Below are 16,694 nucleotides of genomic sequence, written 5' to 3'. Positions count from 1 at the left end.
TATATATGCCTGACAACATCGGTGCATGCTTCTAATGAGATGACAGATGGTGTTGTGGGGGATCTCCTCCCAGATCTGGACCAGGGCATCACTGAGCTCCTGGACAGTCTGAGGTGCAACCTGGTGGCATTGGATGGACCAAAACATAATGTCCCAGAGGTGTTCTATTGGATTTAGGTCAGGAAAGTGTGGTGGCCAGTCAATGGTATCAATTCCTTCATCCTCCAGGAACTGCCTGCATACTCTCACCACATGAGGCCAGGAATTGTCGTGCACCAGGAGCCACTGTACCAGCATAGGGTCTGACAATGGGTCCAAGGATTTCATCCTGATACCTAATGGCAGCCAAGGTGCCTTTGTCAAGCCTGTAGCGGTCTGTGTGACCCTCCATGGATATGCCTCCCCAGACAATCATTAACCCACCACCAAACTGCTCATGCTGAATGATGTTACAGGCAGCATAATGTTCTCCATGGCTTCTCCAGACCCTTTCACTTCTGTCACATGCTCAGGGTGAACCTGCTCTCATCTGTAAAAGCACAGGGCACCAGTGGTGCATCTGCCAATTCTGGTATTCTATGGTGAATGCCAATCGAGCTGCATGCTGCTGGGCAGTGAGCTCAGGGCCCATTAGAGGACATGGGGCCCTTGGGTCACCCTCATGAAGTCTTTCTGGTTGTTTGGTCAGAGACATTCACACCAGTGGCCTGCTGGAGGTCATTTTGTAGGGCTCTGGCAGTGCTCATCCTGTTCCTCCTTGCCCAAAGGAGCAGATACTGGTCCTGCTGATGGGTTATGGACCTTCTATGGCCCTCTCCAGCTCTCCTAGAGTAACTGCTTGTCTCCTAGAATCTCCTCCATGCCCTTGAGACTGTGCAGGGAGACACAGCAAACCTTCTGGCAATGACACGTATTGATGTGCCATCCTGGAGAAGTTGGACTACCTGTGCAACCTCTGTAGGGTCCAGGTATCGCCTCATGCTACCAGTAGTGACACTGACTGTAGCCAAATGCAAAACTAGTGAAGAAACAGTCAGAAAAGATGAGGAGGGAAAAATGTCAGTGGCCTCCACCTGTTAAACCATTCCTGTTTTGGGGGTCATCTCATTGTTGCCCCTCTAGTGCGTCTGTTGTTGATTTCATTAACACCACAGCAGCTGAAACTGATTAACAACTCCCTCTGCTACTTAACTGACCAGATTAACATCCCATAAGTTTCACTGACTTTATGCTATACTGTGATTAAAAAGTGTTCCTTTAATTCTTTTGAGCAGTATATTTGACATGGCACGGGGCTCATGTAAGTCATGCGATTTACTTGTTTAATGGCCGACCTCGCATTCACTGTTATTGGTTATTTCTGAAAGGCCTTTTGGATGTCTGTCTTGCATTTTCTGATTCGTAATTTTTGTGCAGGCTTAAAGGGTAACGTAAAAGTAATTAGTAATGTGATTACTTTCTCCCCAAAGTAACAAGTGATCCCATTACAATTTGAGAGAAGTAATTCATAATTTGTACTTTCATTAAGTAACAGCATGGTGCCAATTGTCTTCTTTGGACAGAGTGAGACACACACCGGTGACGTTCTCTCCCGCTCTCATTGTCAAAGCTCAGCCTCTGCCTGCTGAGTATGGTGCTCTGTAATGTCTGTCTTATAAGGCACTGTAACATGAATTAAATACTAATTATAACCTTCAACCCATGCAGCATGTAGGATGTGACCGAATCCTTGGCTCTGATGTCCGGGAGGACAAGTGTCGGGTGTGCGGCGGAGATGGGGGCACCTGTGAAGTCTTTGATGGGATCTTCAATGACTCGCTTCCAGAAGGAGGTATGACATTAAGCGAGGCTGCAGTCAGCAGTTCTGTAAAACTCGCCCCATAGATACTGGGCATTACACAGTGGGTTGGGGTTCCTCGAATCCAACTGAACGCAGGCCGACTGCTCTGACCGTCTTCACTAACACTGCTGACCTGGCCTGATCTCCCAGATAATTTACCTTGGGCTGACCTGTTGGCATCTCGGATTGTTACACGAGTGCCCCACAATCAGAATACAGTACGTCTCGGTCGGCCTGCCCCACAGATGTTCAGTTAGGCATTGTGTGGCCATAGACGTGAAACACACACAGATGTAGGAGGTCCAGGCTTGAGCAGGTTACGAGGTGATAGTCGTCTTCCACTTAGCTGCATGTGTGTGTCTGCTGTCGTTTTATTTTAACAGTACACAGAATTTTCAACCTAAACTTTAACAGCAAACCAAACTCACCTTTTTCATTAGGATTCCATTTTTTCCAGATAAATAATCTTACATTTTTTGAGCAAGAACCCCATAGTAACAGTAGGAAGTGGCATAAGGGTAGGCCCAGATTCCTCACAGATCCTTTGTTCTGCGTTCAAATCACAAGTTCAGCCATGGTTTATATCTCTCTATGTCTGCATTTGTTTGCCTCCTCAAAGACACGTCAATTGGGTTAACTGGAGATTTTAATGTGGCCACATGGGTGTGTGTATGAGTGGGCACAGTGATGGACTCTCGCCCTGCCAGTGCAGTTTGCCCAGTGCTAACTGAATGGGCTGTGGACAGAGCAGGTGTAAGAAGGTCACGTTATGTTAATCCCATAGCGCAAGGCAGCAAAGTCCAGTTGGCAGCCGTCAACATTAAGAGTTTGGCTTGCTCCTCTCGGCTCAGCTGGTTTCATTCAAGCTGAGTTTATTATATCTCGATCATCTTCAGCAAGCAGGCCTCAGACTTGTCTGAGAATCAAAAGGCATGCCATGTCTACATTTAGTAAGGCAAAGCAGTGCAAGGCCTACAATGTGGCATGCATACAAATCCTAACATTCACCCCCACACAGCTTCGTCTTCGAAGGCCTTCAGACCAGCCTATGTGGCAGACCATGCAATGTGGTCAAGTTAAGCAGAAATAGACATCCTGTAAATAGCCAACGCCTCAAGGCAAACCAGCCCAGCTGCTGACCCCAGATGGCACTGGATGGAATAAGTCTTCAATTTTAGGCGTCACTCCTTCCTGCTGTTGGAAAAATAAGTACACTTAAGAATTCTTTCATGTGGATGCTTGGAATCAACTCCAGCATCTCCTGGCTCTATGAGCTAAACGGCCTGTTTGTCAAGCTAAGAGCAGCACGGAAGAGGAGAAGATCTGCCCCATACACCCTTATTTTATATAGCACCTTTCTTAACAGCCGTACATAACGTTCACAATTGGTTTTCAAGACCACCGAGTGTGTGAGATTAAAACAAGAAATGCACAAACACGAATGTAGGGGGCAGCAGGCAGTTGAGCCTCGATCATTTGGTAAGCAGACCCAACTTGAAGAGACAAGCATCCTTTCATATTCATCCCTACTGTCTCAGCATCTGTGCTGGCCAGACAACTGACATGAACTGAATTCAAGCCCTAAAATCTATATATATAATTCACTAAGCAGCCGACCATGGCACGCAAGACAGAGACCATGGGATACGCACGACAGAGCCATGCCCGCCAACTCTAACTTTAGCTGAATATTTACTATTCACGCGAAAGGGATTTATAACAAAGACTATAAATGAGTAATCCCTACTGGAAAAGGACACTAGCAAAAAGGTTAGGTTAGGGGTACATGAGCCTTACGGCAAAGCATGGGTACACATTTCCAGTTATAAAAAATAGTTTTATTTTAAAAGGATCACTCAATCTATCTAAATGTTGTCCATGCCATCCTCCCGCGTCCACCTTCGCTCTCGAGGCATGCACACTGCCTGCTCATGTGCCCGCACGCAACACCTTACCAAACACCGCCTCAGTCGCTTTCGTCTCTGCTACAGTCCACATGCACCTCTGAGCCACGTTGACTTTTCATTGTTCTTTTCGGAAACGGCTGCTTTTCTATATAGTAAGTCAACCATGGCACGCAAGACAGAGACCATGGGATAGGGATACGCATGACAGAGCCCCGCACGCCAAGTCTAACCCTCCTCCCGTGTCCACCCTTGCAAACTGTTTTACACGCTGCATACAGAAATTCCCATCTGCGACAAACATGCTTCTTCTTAGATGGTCCTGATTCATACCATACTAAAAGCATAGTGTTTTTGTAGGTTTGCCCGCCTGCCTGACTGTTACCAGCATGCACCGCAATGTACTGGAGTGTAAGACTATCGCAGCTGCTACCTCACAAACTGTCCTTATTCCCCGGATTTCCCTGACCCCATCAGATTCAAATGTGCCTTTTACTTTTACACGCAGACAATTTCCTGTTAGATTGGCCTATGCGATGACAATTAATAAAGCACAGGAACAAACTTTCAAAAAGATATGCCTGTATCTGCCCAAACCAGTTTTCAGTCACGGACAATTGTATGTTTCGCTCTCCAGAGTTCCATCTTTCATTCACTGACAGTCGTATCTTCAAACCCACCCCATTTGGACAACTGTGTCTTTCAGGAAGTGTTCACCCATCAATAAATAATTATGCGGCGTATAGTAAATTCAAAATTAAATAATTATAAATTCTTTAGAAATAAGTCTTTCACATTGGAAAGGAATATTGTTTCGGGTGAAAGGCAGCACATTAAAGCCTGTGATTTCAGAGTATGTTAAACTGTGAAACCCTCCAACCTTGAGATGTGTGCTCAGAAAGCAGCTGGATGATGCAATTCTCAATGAAAGGCACTATATTAATAAAATGAAATGTACAGTACAGTAATCACAGGAAACAATCTAAAACACACAGTGATCTGAACTGGTCATGAGCCAACTGCTCATTCATCAAAGAGTCACAGAGAGAGAGAGGTCGACCAGAGGCGTCTCGGTGTCTGCCGCGCTCACATCCTGAAGGCTGTCATTATGTCATTATACTGCAGTCCCTGACGCTTTCTCGATCCTCACTCGTTAACCTCATGCCCAACTTAAAGTGGGCTTTTTAAAGCTTTTTAATCTTCCTCTCCAATGTCTTTTAAAGGAGGAAGTGTATTGTATTGGTGCCCGGGTGCCTGTCTCAGACAACATTAAGCACTAACCTGAAACTGTCCCTAGATGGGCACAGCTGGTATACTTAGGCACACTCATTTATATCAAGCCAAGATGGAGTTGGCAGTTAATGTTAACAGAATATCAAGGCAGGGGGGTGAGAGAAAAGTTTTGAGGCAAAACCAAAAAGGGCACCCGGGGATGGATGGAGGGAGTGAAACGGACCAGGAATTGAGCCCAGGTGTGCAAATCTAACTGAAGTGATAATGTGGGGTTTACTGAGACTTCATTCACTCTGATGTGTAAAAGTGTGCTCGTCCGCCAGATTCACCCCTTGTGCGTATGGCGGAGTGCTACTCCTATTCAGTTAGTGGAACCGGGTGAATGAGACACACTGTCTCTTCTCAAAGTTATGCGTCATTTTAATTATAGCCATTCACGCAGCACACCGTCAGATAATGCATTACAGTTGTCTTCCAAAGCTCCAGTCCAAACTCGAGTGGACAGCAGATGCAAAGGCTATCAAGGTGGTCTTTGTTTACTGGCCAGAGGGCAGAGAAAACAGCTAAGAGTGGCACAATAAGTACATGGCACTTTAAAGCTTTAATGGATTTGGTCAGCAAGGAATCAGGAAGCAAAGATTGAGCAAAAATCAACTGACATTTAAGAAATCAAATGAAGGCCCTCCTTAAGTTCTTTAAATGGTTATCTTGTGGACTACTTATTGGTCTCCATGCTTTTTGACTCCAGAACAGTGTTTGTCAATTCAGTCCCAAGTGAATGGTTCTTGGTAGAAAATCTCCACTGTGCCAGTAGCCTTTAGCTTCTCCTGAGCCACCATATGTCAAGTGTTACCCAGAGAAACGCACCATTTTGATTATGTTAGACTAATAACAACCAGTTTTATTCAGGATTATGTGGTTGCTACCAGAAACTTGGGTGCAATCCCTGGCTCTTCATGTGGAGTTTGCACGTTCTCTCCTCGTCCATGTCGTTTCCTCCCATACCCCCAAAACATACAGGTCAGACTGATCAGAGAGTTTAAATTGTTCTAGAATGAGTATATTTGTCAGTGTGCACTGTGAGGGACCAGTAGCCTTGCTAGGGCTGGCATCTACATTGTGCCCATCACTGCCAGGGTAGGCTCTGTAGCAACTCTTTGTACTGAATGATGTGATGAAGTATGACGAGTGTGTTGAACATCTTTTCACCCTAAGTGGGGAGCTGTAGCAGGTTACCCTCCTCGGTTGGCATTTGTTACAAAGGGTTATTTATAAGGACCCCCAACCCCCCCCCCAATATCCTAATTAAATCATAAATGATGGCCTGGGCTCTTCACTAAACCTCCAGAGCCTGATGGTGGCCCAGAACTATTAAAGGACTGAAGAAACACCACTGCTAATGTTATGCAGCTCATTAAAAACCCGTTGCCATCCTGGGGAAACTGGCATATTCTGTAACTTCATTTTGAGAAGGCACTTGAGCTTTACTGGTTGAGTGGTTCCCTTAAATGTGTCTTCATGCACGTTACTCTGATTCAAGGCTTCAGGAGATGTAAATGGCTAACAGTGTCTTAGGGTTCACACGTGACGTGCGATCTCCTTGTCAGTTCTGATGTCAGCTACAGAAGTGAAGCAGTGCACTAAGTGTCACTACAGTATGCTGCCTGGGTGACATGGTGGCACAGCAGGCAGATGTGCAGTGTTTGCTCCTTACTCTGGTTACCAGCTCAGGATTCCTCTGCATGGACTTATGACACTTTGTACACATTCGTAGTAGTCAAGCATCATGGATAGACAGATCTTTATTTGTCCCCAGGGGGAGGTTTGGGTAACACATATACTGTAAATTGTGCTGCTTTTAGAGTCACATATTGCAGAGACGTCAGCTATTCATACAAGAAATTATCAAGAGCAGGGGATGTGGACCCCGGGATGATTGGAGGCAGTTTTTTTTTGTTTTAAACTTCTTCCAGAATTTATCGTTATGGTGTAATAAGTAGTGACTGTTGTGAGCTGTGCTCCTTCTCGGCATGCTGATTTAAATGATTTTTTCTGCACAAACATTCACGTCATTGCACACATATGTATGATACATTTGCTCGTGTGGCACTCACTCTACATAAATGTGTATGTTGAGACGTGACACCATGTGAATGATGCACATCGAGCAGTAGTAAGCTAGCATGTCGAAGTGGTGTCTGACTGGAACGGCAGTAATGGGCATACGTGCCAGCAAAGCTCTTGAATAAAGGAACAGATTTTTTCTTTGATTTATTGTATTTATCTTAACTCTAACGCTTAGCATTTAATTACATATTGTACAGTATGTAACATTTGCATATGACAAATAAAATTTGATTTGATCTTACAGGCCAAATATGAGTTTGGCTCAATAGTTCCCCCTAGTGACCACAACTGTATCCCTCGAGTACTAATGTACAAATGCCAGATGTGCCAAACAAAGTGGCTTACCTGCCCAGTAAATCTGACATGGAAAGAAATAGAAGGGGTTCCTGAACATTTTACAGATGCCAGGTGACTGGCCCTCGTGGCCTTGGTCCTGTGAATTTTGCACCCTTAATGGTAATTTTATTTAGTTTGTAATATTTAAGAGCTTCCTCGAGCAAATTAAAAGTACCCTGTAAGTAAGATAAATGACTGTAAATGTGTATATATACATGTAACATGGCATCTTTGTTCTTGTATGCTTTACTTGCACTCTGTCAGAATGCAGGGCCTGATGTACACGAGGTGTGACTGTCCCCTGTCCCCCACGGTTTAGGTGGGCCAGGCTGAGAGCTCTTAGGACCTTGCCTACAGGTCCTGTTACAATTTATTGACCCTTCACCCAGGTAATTAGTAATTAGTAATAGTAATAGTAAAGTAATTAGGGCTCTCAGATGGACAATGATGGGGCAATGACAGACACTGCAAAGTTAGTGGGCCAGTGTGACAAACATGTAAGGAAGCCATACTTCTGAGGACAGCAGTGTGAATCATCTGTTGAAGAACTATGAAGCATATGATCCTTGTCACTTATCATGGAAGCAAGCCATGAATGCTTATGAAAGGCTTACAAAACTGAAAGAAAACAGGAACCTAGTGTTCAAAATGGCCAGCTCTGAGCACACTCAATAACTTCAACACCCAGCTGCTACAAATGCAGACACTGAATAGCCAACATCACACAAGCAGTCAATGGCAGACAAGGAAACTGGGAGACTGTAGCGAGATACGGGATGTAAAGGGAGGATCTCACAGATTTGGCAATCGCAGAGCACACAATTTATATCAGCAACAGAGGCAGCCACACATGTTGTATTAGTGAGACAATAATGGCCGGAACATGGTATATAAATTCAAAAATATGTTCACCAACAGAAGGAAATAGCAATGTAATCAAACCAAAAAGAAGATTTTTTTTTAATTTTCCAATTACCTAATTGCACTGTGAGCCATTTTCTTCACATTTTTGGTGAATCCAATATATCACAATAACTGTTAGCTACTTAAGCCTGTACCTTACCTTACCTTACCAAACAGGGACGCTGTAGCAGGACTAGTGAACGGCATAAGGAAAGGCTTGAACATCAAAGAGTGGTAAACTCACTGGAACAGATGGAGATGGCGTCTTTAAATGACACAAATTACAAGGACTGGAGCGGGGCTTGCAGAAGCGGCTGTGTCGGCCACATGTGGATGTAAACTGCAGATACAGCCTTAGGCACCACTCGCTAAGCACTTCCTCTTCTGAACATGCAGCGGACGTGAATTGTCTTGCTCTTTTTTGTTGACTGGTGGCTAGTGACGCTAAAGTGACCTCAGGTGGAGATGACAAACATTTTTGCAATTCCTAAAAGAAAAAAAAGGCAGAAATAAACCTAAATAAAAACAAACAGACCAGCGGTGTCCAGTCCAGTGTCAGTGCTGGTGACACACAGAGCTGCAGGTTTTTGTTCTAACCACTCAGTGGATCATTTTGTTCTCATTATTTAATTAGTTGGCCTTCAATTCTAATCCTTTATTCTGCATTTAGAAACAAGTACAACTGACAAGAAGCAGCGTAGACTCAGGCAGTCAAACAATACTGAATGTGAGTGCAGCTACTTTACTGTTAGATTTACTAGTGGCTTAAATAAACAAAACAACTGGAAAAGTGGAATAAAAATCACAATCACGTTAAAAATCTTAAAACTAAGGGAAAAAAAAGAAACACAAAATGATCTTCATGTAACACACATTAATGCCAACAACAACATTTATTTCTGTCGCACATTTTCATACAAATAATGCAGCTCAAAGTGCTTTACATGATGAAGAAAGAGAAAAAAGACAAAATAAATAAGAATTAAAATGCCGACTAAATTCCAATCATTTTTAACACGTATGGCTTCAGGCCTTTTGGTCTTATTAGGAGGTGAAGGGGAGATAGTTAGCCAGTAATGGACAGAGGATGATTAAAGGGCCAGAATGACCAGGCTGTGATGGGCAATTTAGACAGGGCATCAGGAAACACCCAAACTCTTTACGAAAAATGCTCTGGGATCCGACTAAATTCTAATAAGATTTAGCAAACCAACCATCCATCCATCCATCCATCCTCTTCTGCTTATCCGAGATCGGGTCGTGGGGGCAGCAGCTTGAGCAGAGATGCCCAGACTTCCCTCTCCCTGGCCACTTCTTCTAGCCCTTCCAGGGGAATCCCAAGGCGTTCCCAGGCCAGCCGGGAGACATAGTCCCTCCAGCTTGTCCTGGGTCTTCCCCAGGGCCTCCTCCCGGTTAGACGTGCCTCACCAGGGAGGCGTCCAGGAGGCATCCTGATCAGATGCCCGAGCCACCTCATCTGACACCTCTCGATGCGGAGGAGCAGCGGCTCTACTCTGAGCTTCTCACCCTACCTTTAAGGGAAAGCCCAGACACCCTGCGGAGGAAACTCATTTCAGCCGCTTGTATTTGCGATCTCGTTCTTTTGGTCACCACCCACAGCTCTTGACCATAGGTGAGGGTAGGAGCGCAGATCGACTGGCAAATTGAGAGCTTACGGCTCAGCTCCTTTTTCACCACGACAGACTGATGCACAGCCTGTCGATCTCACGCTCCATTCTTCCCTCATTCGTGAACAAGACCCCAAGATAATTGAACTCCTCCATATATCTATACTGTATATCTAGCTATATATATTAATATACAGTATATATCTATCTATCTATATATATAGATATATCTATATACAAACAGATAAAATATATAAAAAAATCGAATGTCTGTCTGTCCACTTTTCGTTACTTCACGGATTTAGATCGGGTTTTTTTCCATAATTTGCTTGAACATTCCGGTTGATTTTGTGACTACCCTCATTGCGCTAAGTGTCACAGTTCGCCTGTCGTACCGATTTATTTGCGTGAATCCGAGAGAGATGCTGGGAGGTGGTGCCCTCCTCACTCAGGCACCAGCCTCCATTCGAGTCGCTCTACCTCTCGCCACATGTTGGAGCGCACCTCGCCTCCATTTAGATAGCGATACCTGTTTGTTCAGCAGACATTATTATCTACAGATTGTTAAAGATTAATGTTTGATGTTTTCGAGAGATATCACAGCTATGTGTGTTTCAGAGAGTAGCCGCTGACTGCCAGAGATATCACGGCCACATGTTCTTCTCCCCACATGGGAGACGCTCTCTCATCAGATCTGAACACAATCAGATACATTCCCAATGTTTGACGTTCCAGCGCACCTACCCTCCACTTGGCCAGAGTTACGTTTTTTTTTTAATTTGTTTTACTGATTTTTAAAGTTTGTTCTATTTCACTGCTACATGGGCGGAGCTGCAGAGGACAACTAGTTTAGTTATAAGGGAAAAATGAAACCCTGGCTTTAAAGATCTTCCTATAAACCCTGGGACATTACTGTAACAAACCGACAACACCAGTGGAGAAGAAGAAAACATTCAGACGCACCCTAGAAGTAATGACGGGGCTCGCTGTTGAACACTGAGATGTTGTCATCAAACTCAGGCACTCGTCAGTGTGGTGGACACGCTAGTCCAGTGAATGTTCAAGGTGATGTGTCTCACGCTTTGCTGAACTCAAACCAGTTCAATTTTGCATTGTAGCACACAAACAGAGTCATGGTCTAAATTTATCAAGATGGTTGGTCAGGCGTCACAGGTTAGATGGAGGAATTCTCACAATTTCAATGAATTATGTCAGAGCCTACATGTTCTGACGGGTAGAGAGAAGTGCCTTGTGTAATATTAGATTGATTACTGGGCTTTGCTTTCCGACAGAATATCACAAATAACTAGAAGAGGATCTGTTGTCACAGCTAAAAAACCAAACGTGAGCCTGTTGGTGTAACACATTCAAACCAGCAGGGTCACTTTAATTCCCAGCGCTCCACCAGAATTCCCTCAGTGTGACCTTGTGAGACCCCCATCTTTGGCCTGCACGGAATGTATTCTCAGCTCCGTTAAGATGCGCGCCAATTACATTTCTCAAGCGGAAAAAAAAGACCAAAGTTTACTTAACTGTCGCCGTTTCAGTTTTGATTGTTGCCATTTTTCGTGGAGAATTTCCCGCCATGACAGACTCAGCGGTCACACTCAGGAATATTTATTATTATTATTATTAATGTTGTTGTTGTTTTAACAATGAAGCGCTTTACGCGCTGTCTCTGTCAGAATAGAATTTATTCTTAGAAATATCTAGTGTGGTGCTGAGCGAAACACGGCGTTTACTCGGCGTTGACTCTGCCAATTACGATGGCAAGCGTTTTTCTATTCAGCCAGCGTATTCTGCTTTTAATTGCCGGTGTTAATAGTCCTCCTCGTATGACTATTTGCCTTTTATTTTTAATCGGCATGTAACGCTGCACCGGGCGCCACAGTTCGCTCAGTGAGATCTCGACTACGCGCACTTCCGTTAAATTTGGCGGGCGTACGTATGCTTGCGTGCCATGGGCGGGGCCAGAGCTACTTCGGCGGTGGCGCGTTGCTGGCTTCGTCTACGACGCTCGTACCGGTAGGAGCAGATTGTAGAGACTGCGCATGACCAGCAGCATCGTACGTCAAGAGAATACGCGTGATGTGTTCAGTGGATTTAGAGCAGCAGGTTATTATCCTGGCAGCAGAATGTGAAGAAGGTGTAAGCGATGGATACGTTTTTGCGGGATGCCAGATAGAATAGCATTACAGTACAGTATATATCAATAGGTGAGGTGACTCGGGCATTAACCGATACTTCACTACTGTGTTGGGTAAGAACAGGACAAAGTCTAGAAATGTGTCAGAGATGGAAGAAGGCAGTCCGAGAAATGTTACTTATATTATATTATTATTTATGGATGGCGCAGTGGGTAGCACTGCTGCCTTGCAGTTAGGAGACCTGCGTGGAATTTGCATGTTCTCCCCGTGTCTCCAGTTTCCTCCCACAGTCCAGGTACATGCAGGTTCGGTGCATTGGCGATCCTAAATTGACCCTAGTGTGTGTGTGTGCGCGCCCTACCCGGGGTTTGCTTCCTGCCTTGCGCCCTGTGTTGGCTGGGATTGGCTCCAGCAGACCCCTGTGACCCCGTAGTTAGGATATAGCAGGTTGGATGATAGATGGATTATTATTTAATAATTGACATTATTAATGTATAAATGGATATAAATAATTGCATTTAAACGATTCTCCAAAAATCTGTTCTATGTAAACGATACAGTTTTAAACGAGAGGGAAAGTGGAGACACAGGGAGAACATGCAAACTCCACGCAGGGAGGACCTGGGAAGCGATCCCAGATGGGTCTCCTAACAGCGAGGCAGCAGCGCTACCCACTGCGCCGCCATGCCGCCCCCTCACTAGGAGGTCAGGCTTATTTTCACATATGCTCCTGATTCACTTTGAAGATATGCAAGTTGTCAACTTTAGGAATATCCATCCATCCATCATCCAACCCACTATATCCTAACTACAGGGTCACACAGGGCACAAGGCAGGAAACAAACCCCGGGCAGAGTGCCAGCCCACCGCAGGGCACACACACACACACACACACACACACACGGGACAATTTAGAATCAGCAATGCACTTAATCTGTGGGAGGAAAACCACGCAGACACGGGGAGAACATGCAAACTCCAGGCAGGGAGGACCCGGGAAGTGAACCCAGATGGGTCTCCTAACAGCGAGGCAGCAGCGCTACCCACTGCGCCACCATGCCGCCCCCTCACTAGAATGTGTCAGGCTTATTTTCACACACACTCCTGGTTCTCTTTGAAGATATAGAATATACTTTTCTATAGTCCTCACTTTACTGACCCTCTAAATCTCCACGGATGTTGACCGTTTCAGGGGGTATCACAATGAGACAGACTGGACACCAGGATTATTTGATTGATTTTGTGTGAGGAGACTGGGGTATGAATGTTCATTTTTGCCAGTCGTTATTTGTCATCGCACAATTTGTGAGGTAAGTTAACGTTTACGTTTGAGAAACCTGCGCACATATAGGGGAATTCTGGGAAGGCCACCCATGGCCTGTATGCCAAAAGCGTCACTGGGCTCGATGTACACTACAAGCTGACCTCAAAAGAAGACTTGCAGGGCATTGCATTTTGCACTGATGTACTGTATTGTCAAAGCCACTTCATCCAAGTGAGGGCCATGAGGTTGTTGGCATCTTTCTCTGTTGCGCTGGTTGCAAGGCAGAAAATGCTGTGCCCAGTAGAGGGAGTGGGGCATCCCCAGCACTCGCTGACACTGGGGCCAGTTTAGAATCCTGCACGTCATTAGTGAGCCACGCAGACCTGTGGAGACCATGTCCTCAGACACAGCCGTTCATAGATTCACAAGAAGGGCCCTGCTGTGTGTGACGCAGTGAACACACTTCGCAGTTCACCGCCATGTTGCTGAATGTCACATTTTCTTTAATTACATTCTGTTGCTTGGCCTTGTTGCATCGTCGTCAGTCTCATCCTACAGTTAAAAATCAATTGTTGCTGGGGTGTTTGTCATTGTTTCTTTATTAGAAATGTGAAGTCGCCTAACGGTGCTTACAGCTTTCAGAATGTTTGAAGTGTGTAAATGATGAGGGGCTCAAAGGAAGGAAAAAAAGAAAATGTGGAAAAGTCATGCATTCCTTACATCGTCCTGCTTAATACAATTTAGAGCCACGTGGAGCTGGGACCTGCTCTGTCAACATCAAGCACAAGGTAGGAGTGAACCGTGGACAGGACGGGGCAACACTTTCACACCCGCTCACACCGGGCCAGTTTAGATCTGATGGACAAATCTTTGGGATGGAGAAGGGGAGCAGCACGAACACAACGGGAAAACGCAAACTCTACACAGATGGTGACCTACTTGTCTCCTGCAGCTGCAAGCAGAAAAACTTGAAAGCAAGGAAGAAAGGAATTTGTGTTTGTTAATTTGATTAGCTGAGGGCCCGGCATCCCCTCTGCCTGTGATGAGTCGGCTAACAGCGAGAGTTCACTGGCGAGGAGCGGATTGGATAGCCGTGGTGCCACACATGGCAAGGAGGGGCGAGCTTCAAGAAACCGTCACACTAGCTCTTTACATTCATTATCAAGTGTTCTGTATAAGATAAGTTATTTTAGTGACCTCCGCGGGTGGGCGGCAAATGCTGTGCCCTCACATGTTGTCACAGACTCAACCAAGAGCCACAGCGAGGTTTGGGGCAGCCACCCGTATATTGTTTGAAAAAATGATAGCACTGAGACGGACGATTCAGAGTCCAAAATAGAACTGAGGGGACAGAGGAGAGGTGGCGGCTCTTAAAGGCCAATATAGGAAATGACTTTGGGGGGTCGGAACCAGAAGGGTCTTCATCCATAGGCTCGGGGGACTTCAAAGGGGTCAGAAGCAGACTTGACGTCATTTCCTATGAACGGTCTGTAGAAAAGCTGGAGAAAGAGTCGGTGCACTCTGCTACATCCCGCTCTGGCTCGCCATTACCCTCATTCAAGGCCATGCGCACGTGTGTGCCAATGCATTCCCTCTTTGCACGCTTTACTAAGTTGCTGCTCTATACTAATATCATTTAGATTCATTTTTTTCCCTCATGAAGAAACAAAGCGTTTACAGAGCAAAAAAACAAGATATTTATAAATCCATCCATCCATTTTCTAACCCGCTGAATCCAAATATAGGGTCACGGGGGTCTGCTGGAGCCAATCCCAGCCAACACAGGGCACAAGGCAGGAACCAATCCTGGGCAGGGTGCCAACCCACCGCAGTATTTATAAATCTCTCTATTAAAAAAAAACAAAAAATCCTGGAGAAAAAACAGTAGGGTGACGAGACGTGATCTTCACATTAAGATCACAGAAGACGCTTAAAAGACCCGCGAAACTAAAGAGACTGGCCACGGAGCGTCTCGCGGGGACCTTAAACATGAGACTTTGTGCCAAGAGTTTGACTCAGGACCGTCTCGCGATGACATAGAACATCAGATTCTTGTAAGACACGCCATACTTACAACCCAATAAGAGCGTGTAAAGCCCGCCTCGTGTAAAGGCGTTGAGCAGACCCAGATCCAGGCCTCTCAGCACAAATAAAGATTAATAAAGTATCTATCTATCTATCTAAAGCACATAAGGAGTGACAATACGTTATACAGTGGTGTGAAAAACTATTTGCCCCCTTCCTGATTTCTTATTCTTTTGCATGTTTGTCACACAAAATGTTTCTGATCATCAAACACATTTAACTATTAGTCAAATATAACACAAGTAAACACAAAATGCAGTTTTTAAATGATGGTTTTTATTATTTAGGGAGAAAACAAATCCCAACCTACATGGCCCTGTGTGAAAAAGTAATTGCCCCCTGATCCTAATAACTGGTTGGGCCACCCTTAGCAGCAATAACTGCAATCAAGTGTTTGTGATAACTTGCAATGAGTCTTTTACAAGGCTCTGGAGGAATTTTGGCCCACTCATCTTTGCAGAATTGTTGTAATTCAGCTTTATTTGAGGGTTTTCTAGCATGAAGCGCCTTTTTAAGGTCATGCCATAGCATCTCAATTGGATTCAGGTCAGGACTTTGACTAGGCCACTCCAAAGTCTTCATTTTGTTTTTCTTCAGCCATTCAGAGGTGGATTTGCTGGTGTGTTTTGGGTCATTGTCCTGTTGCAGCACCCAAGATCGCTTCAGCTTGAGTTGATGAACAGATGGCCGGACATTCTCCTTCAGGATTTTTTGGTAGACAGTAGAATTCATGGTTCCATCTATCACAGCAAGCCTTCCAGGTCCTGAAGCAGCAAAACAACCCCAGACCATCACACTACCACCACCATATTTTACTGTTGGTATGATGTTCTTTTTCTGAAATGCTGTGTTCCTTTTACGCCAGATGTAACGGGACATTTGCCTTCCAAAAAGTTCAACTTTTGTCTCATCAGTCCACAAGGTATTTTCCCAAAAGTCTTGGCAATCATTGAGATGTTTCTTAGCAAAATTGAGACGAGCCCTAATGTTCTTTTTGCTTAACAGTAGTTTGCGTCTTGGAAATCTGCCACGCAGGCCGTTTTTGCCCAGTCTCTTTCTTATGGTGGAGTTGTGAACACTGACCTTAATTGAGGCAAGTGAGGCCTGCAGTTCTTTAGACGTTGTCCTGGGGTCTTTTGTGACCTCTCAGATGAGTCGTCTCTGTGCTCTTGGGGTAATTTTGGTCGGCCGGCCACTCCTGGGAAGGTTCACCACTGTTCCATGTTT

At 45.0% G+C, this 16,694-nt stretch overlaps 1 protein-coding gene across 1 annotated transcript in view; it reads left to right on the top strand.

Annotated features, from left to right (window-relative positions):
- The window catches only part of LOC120538290 (A disintegrin and metalloproteinase with thrombospondin motifs 10-like), a 161,334-nt gene that overhangs the window by 100,985 nt on the left and 43,655 nt on the right, over positions 1 to 16,694 (top strand). Inside the window, exon 17 of the mRNA XM_039767753.1 lies at positions 1,708 to 1,831. Coding sequence (XP_039623687.1) covers positions 1,708 to 1,831 — 124 coding nt within the window. The remainder of the gene's footprint in view (positions 1 to 1,707; positions 1,832 to 16,694) is intronic.

The sequence above is a fragment of the Polypterus senegalus genome, chromosome 10 (genome assembly GCF_016835505.1).
Source record: "Polypterus senegalus isolate Bchr_013 chromosome 10, ASM1683550v1, whole genome shotgun sequence".
NCBI classification, from domain to species: domain Eukaryota; kingdom Metazoa; phylum Chordata; class Cladistia; order Polypteriformes; family Polypteridae; genus Polypterus; species Polypterus senegalus.
The sequence above is the reverse complement of the archived record's forward strand: the minus strand, read 5'-3'. Positions and strand labels throughout refer to the sequence as shown.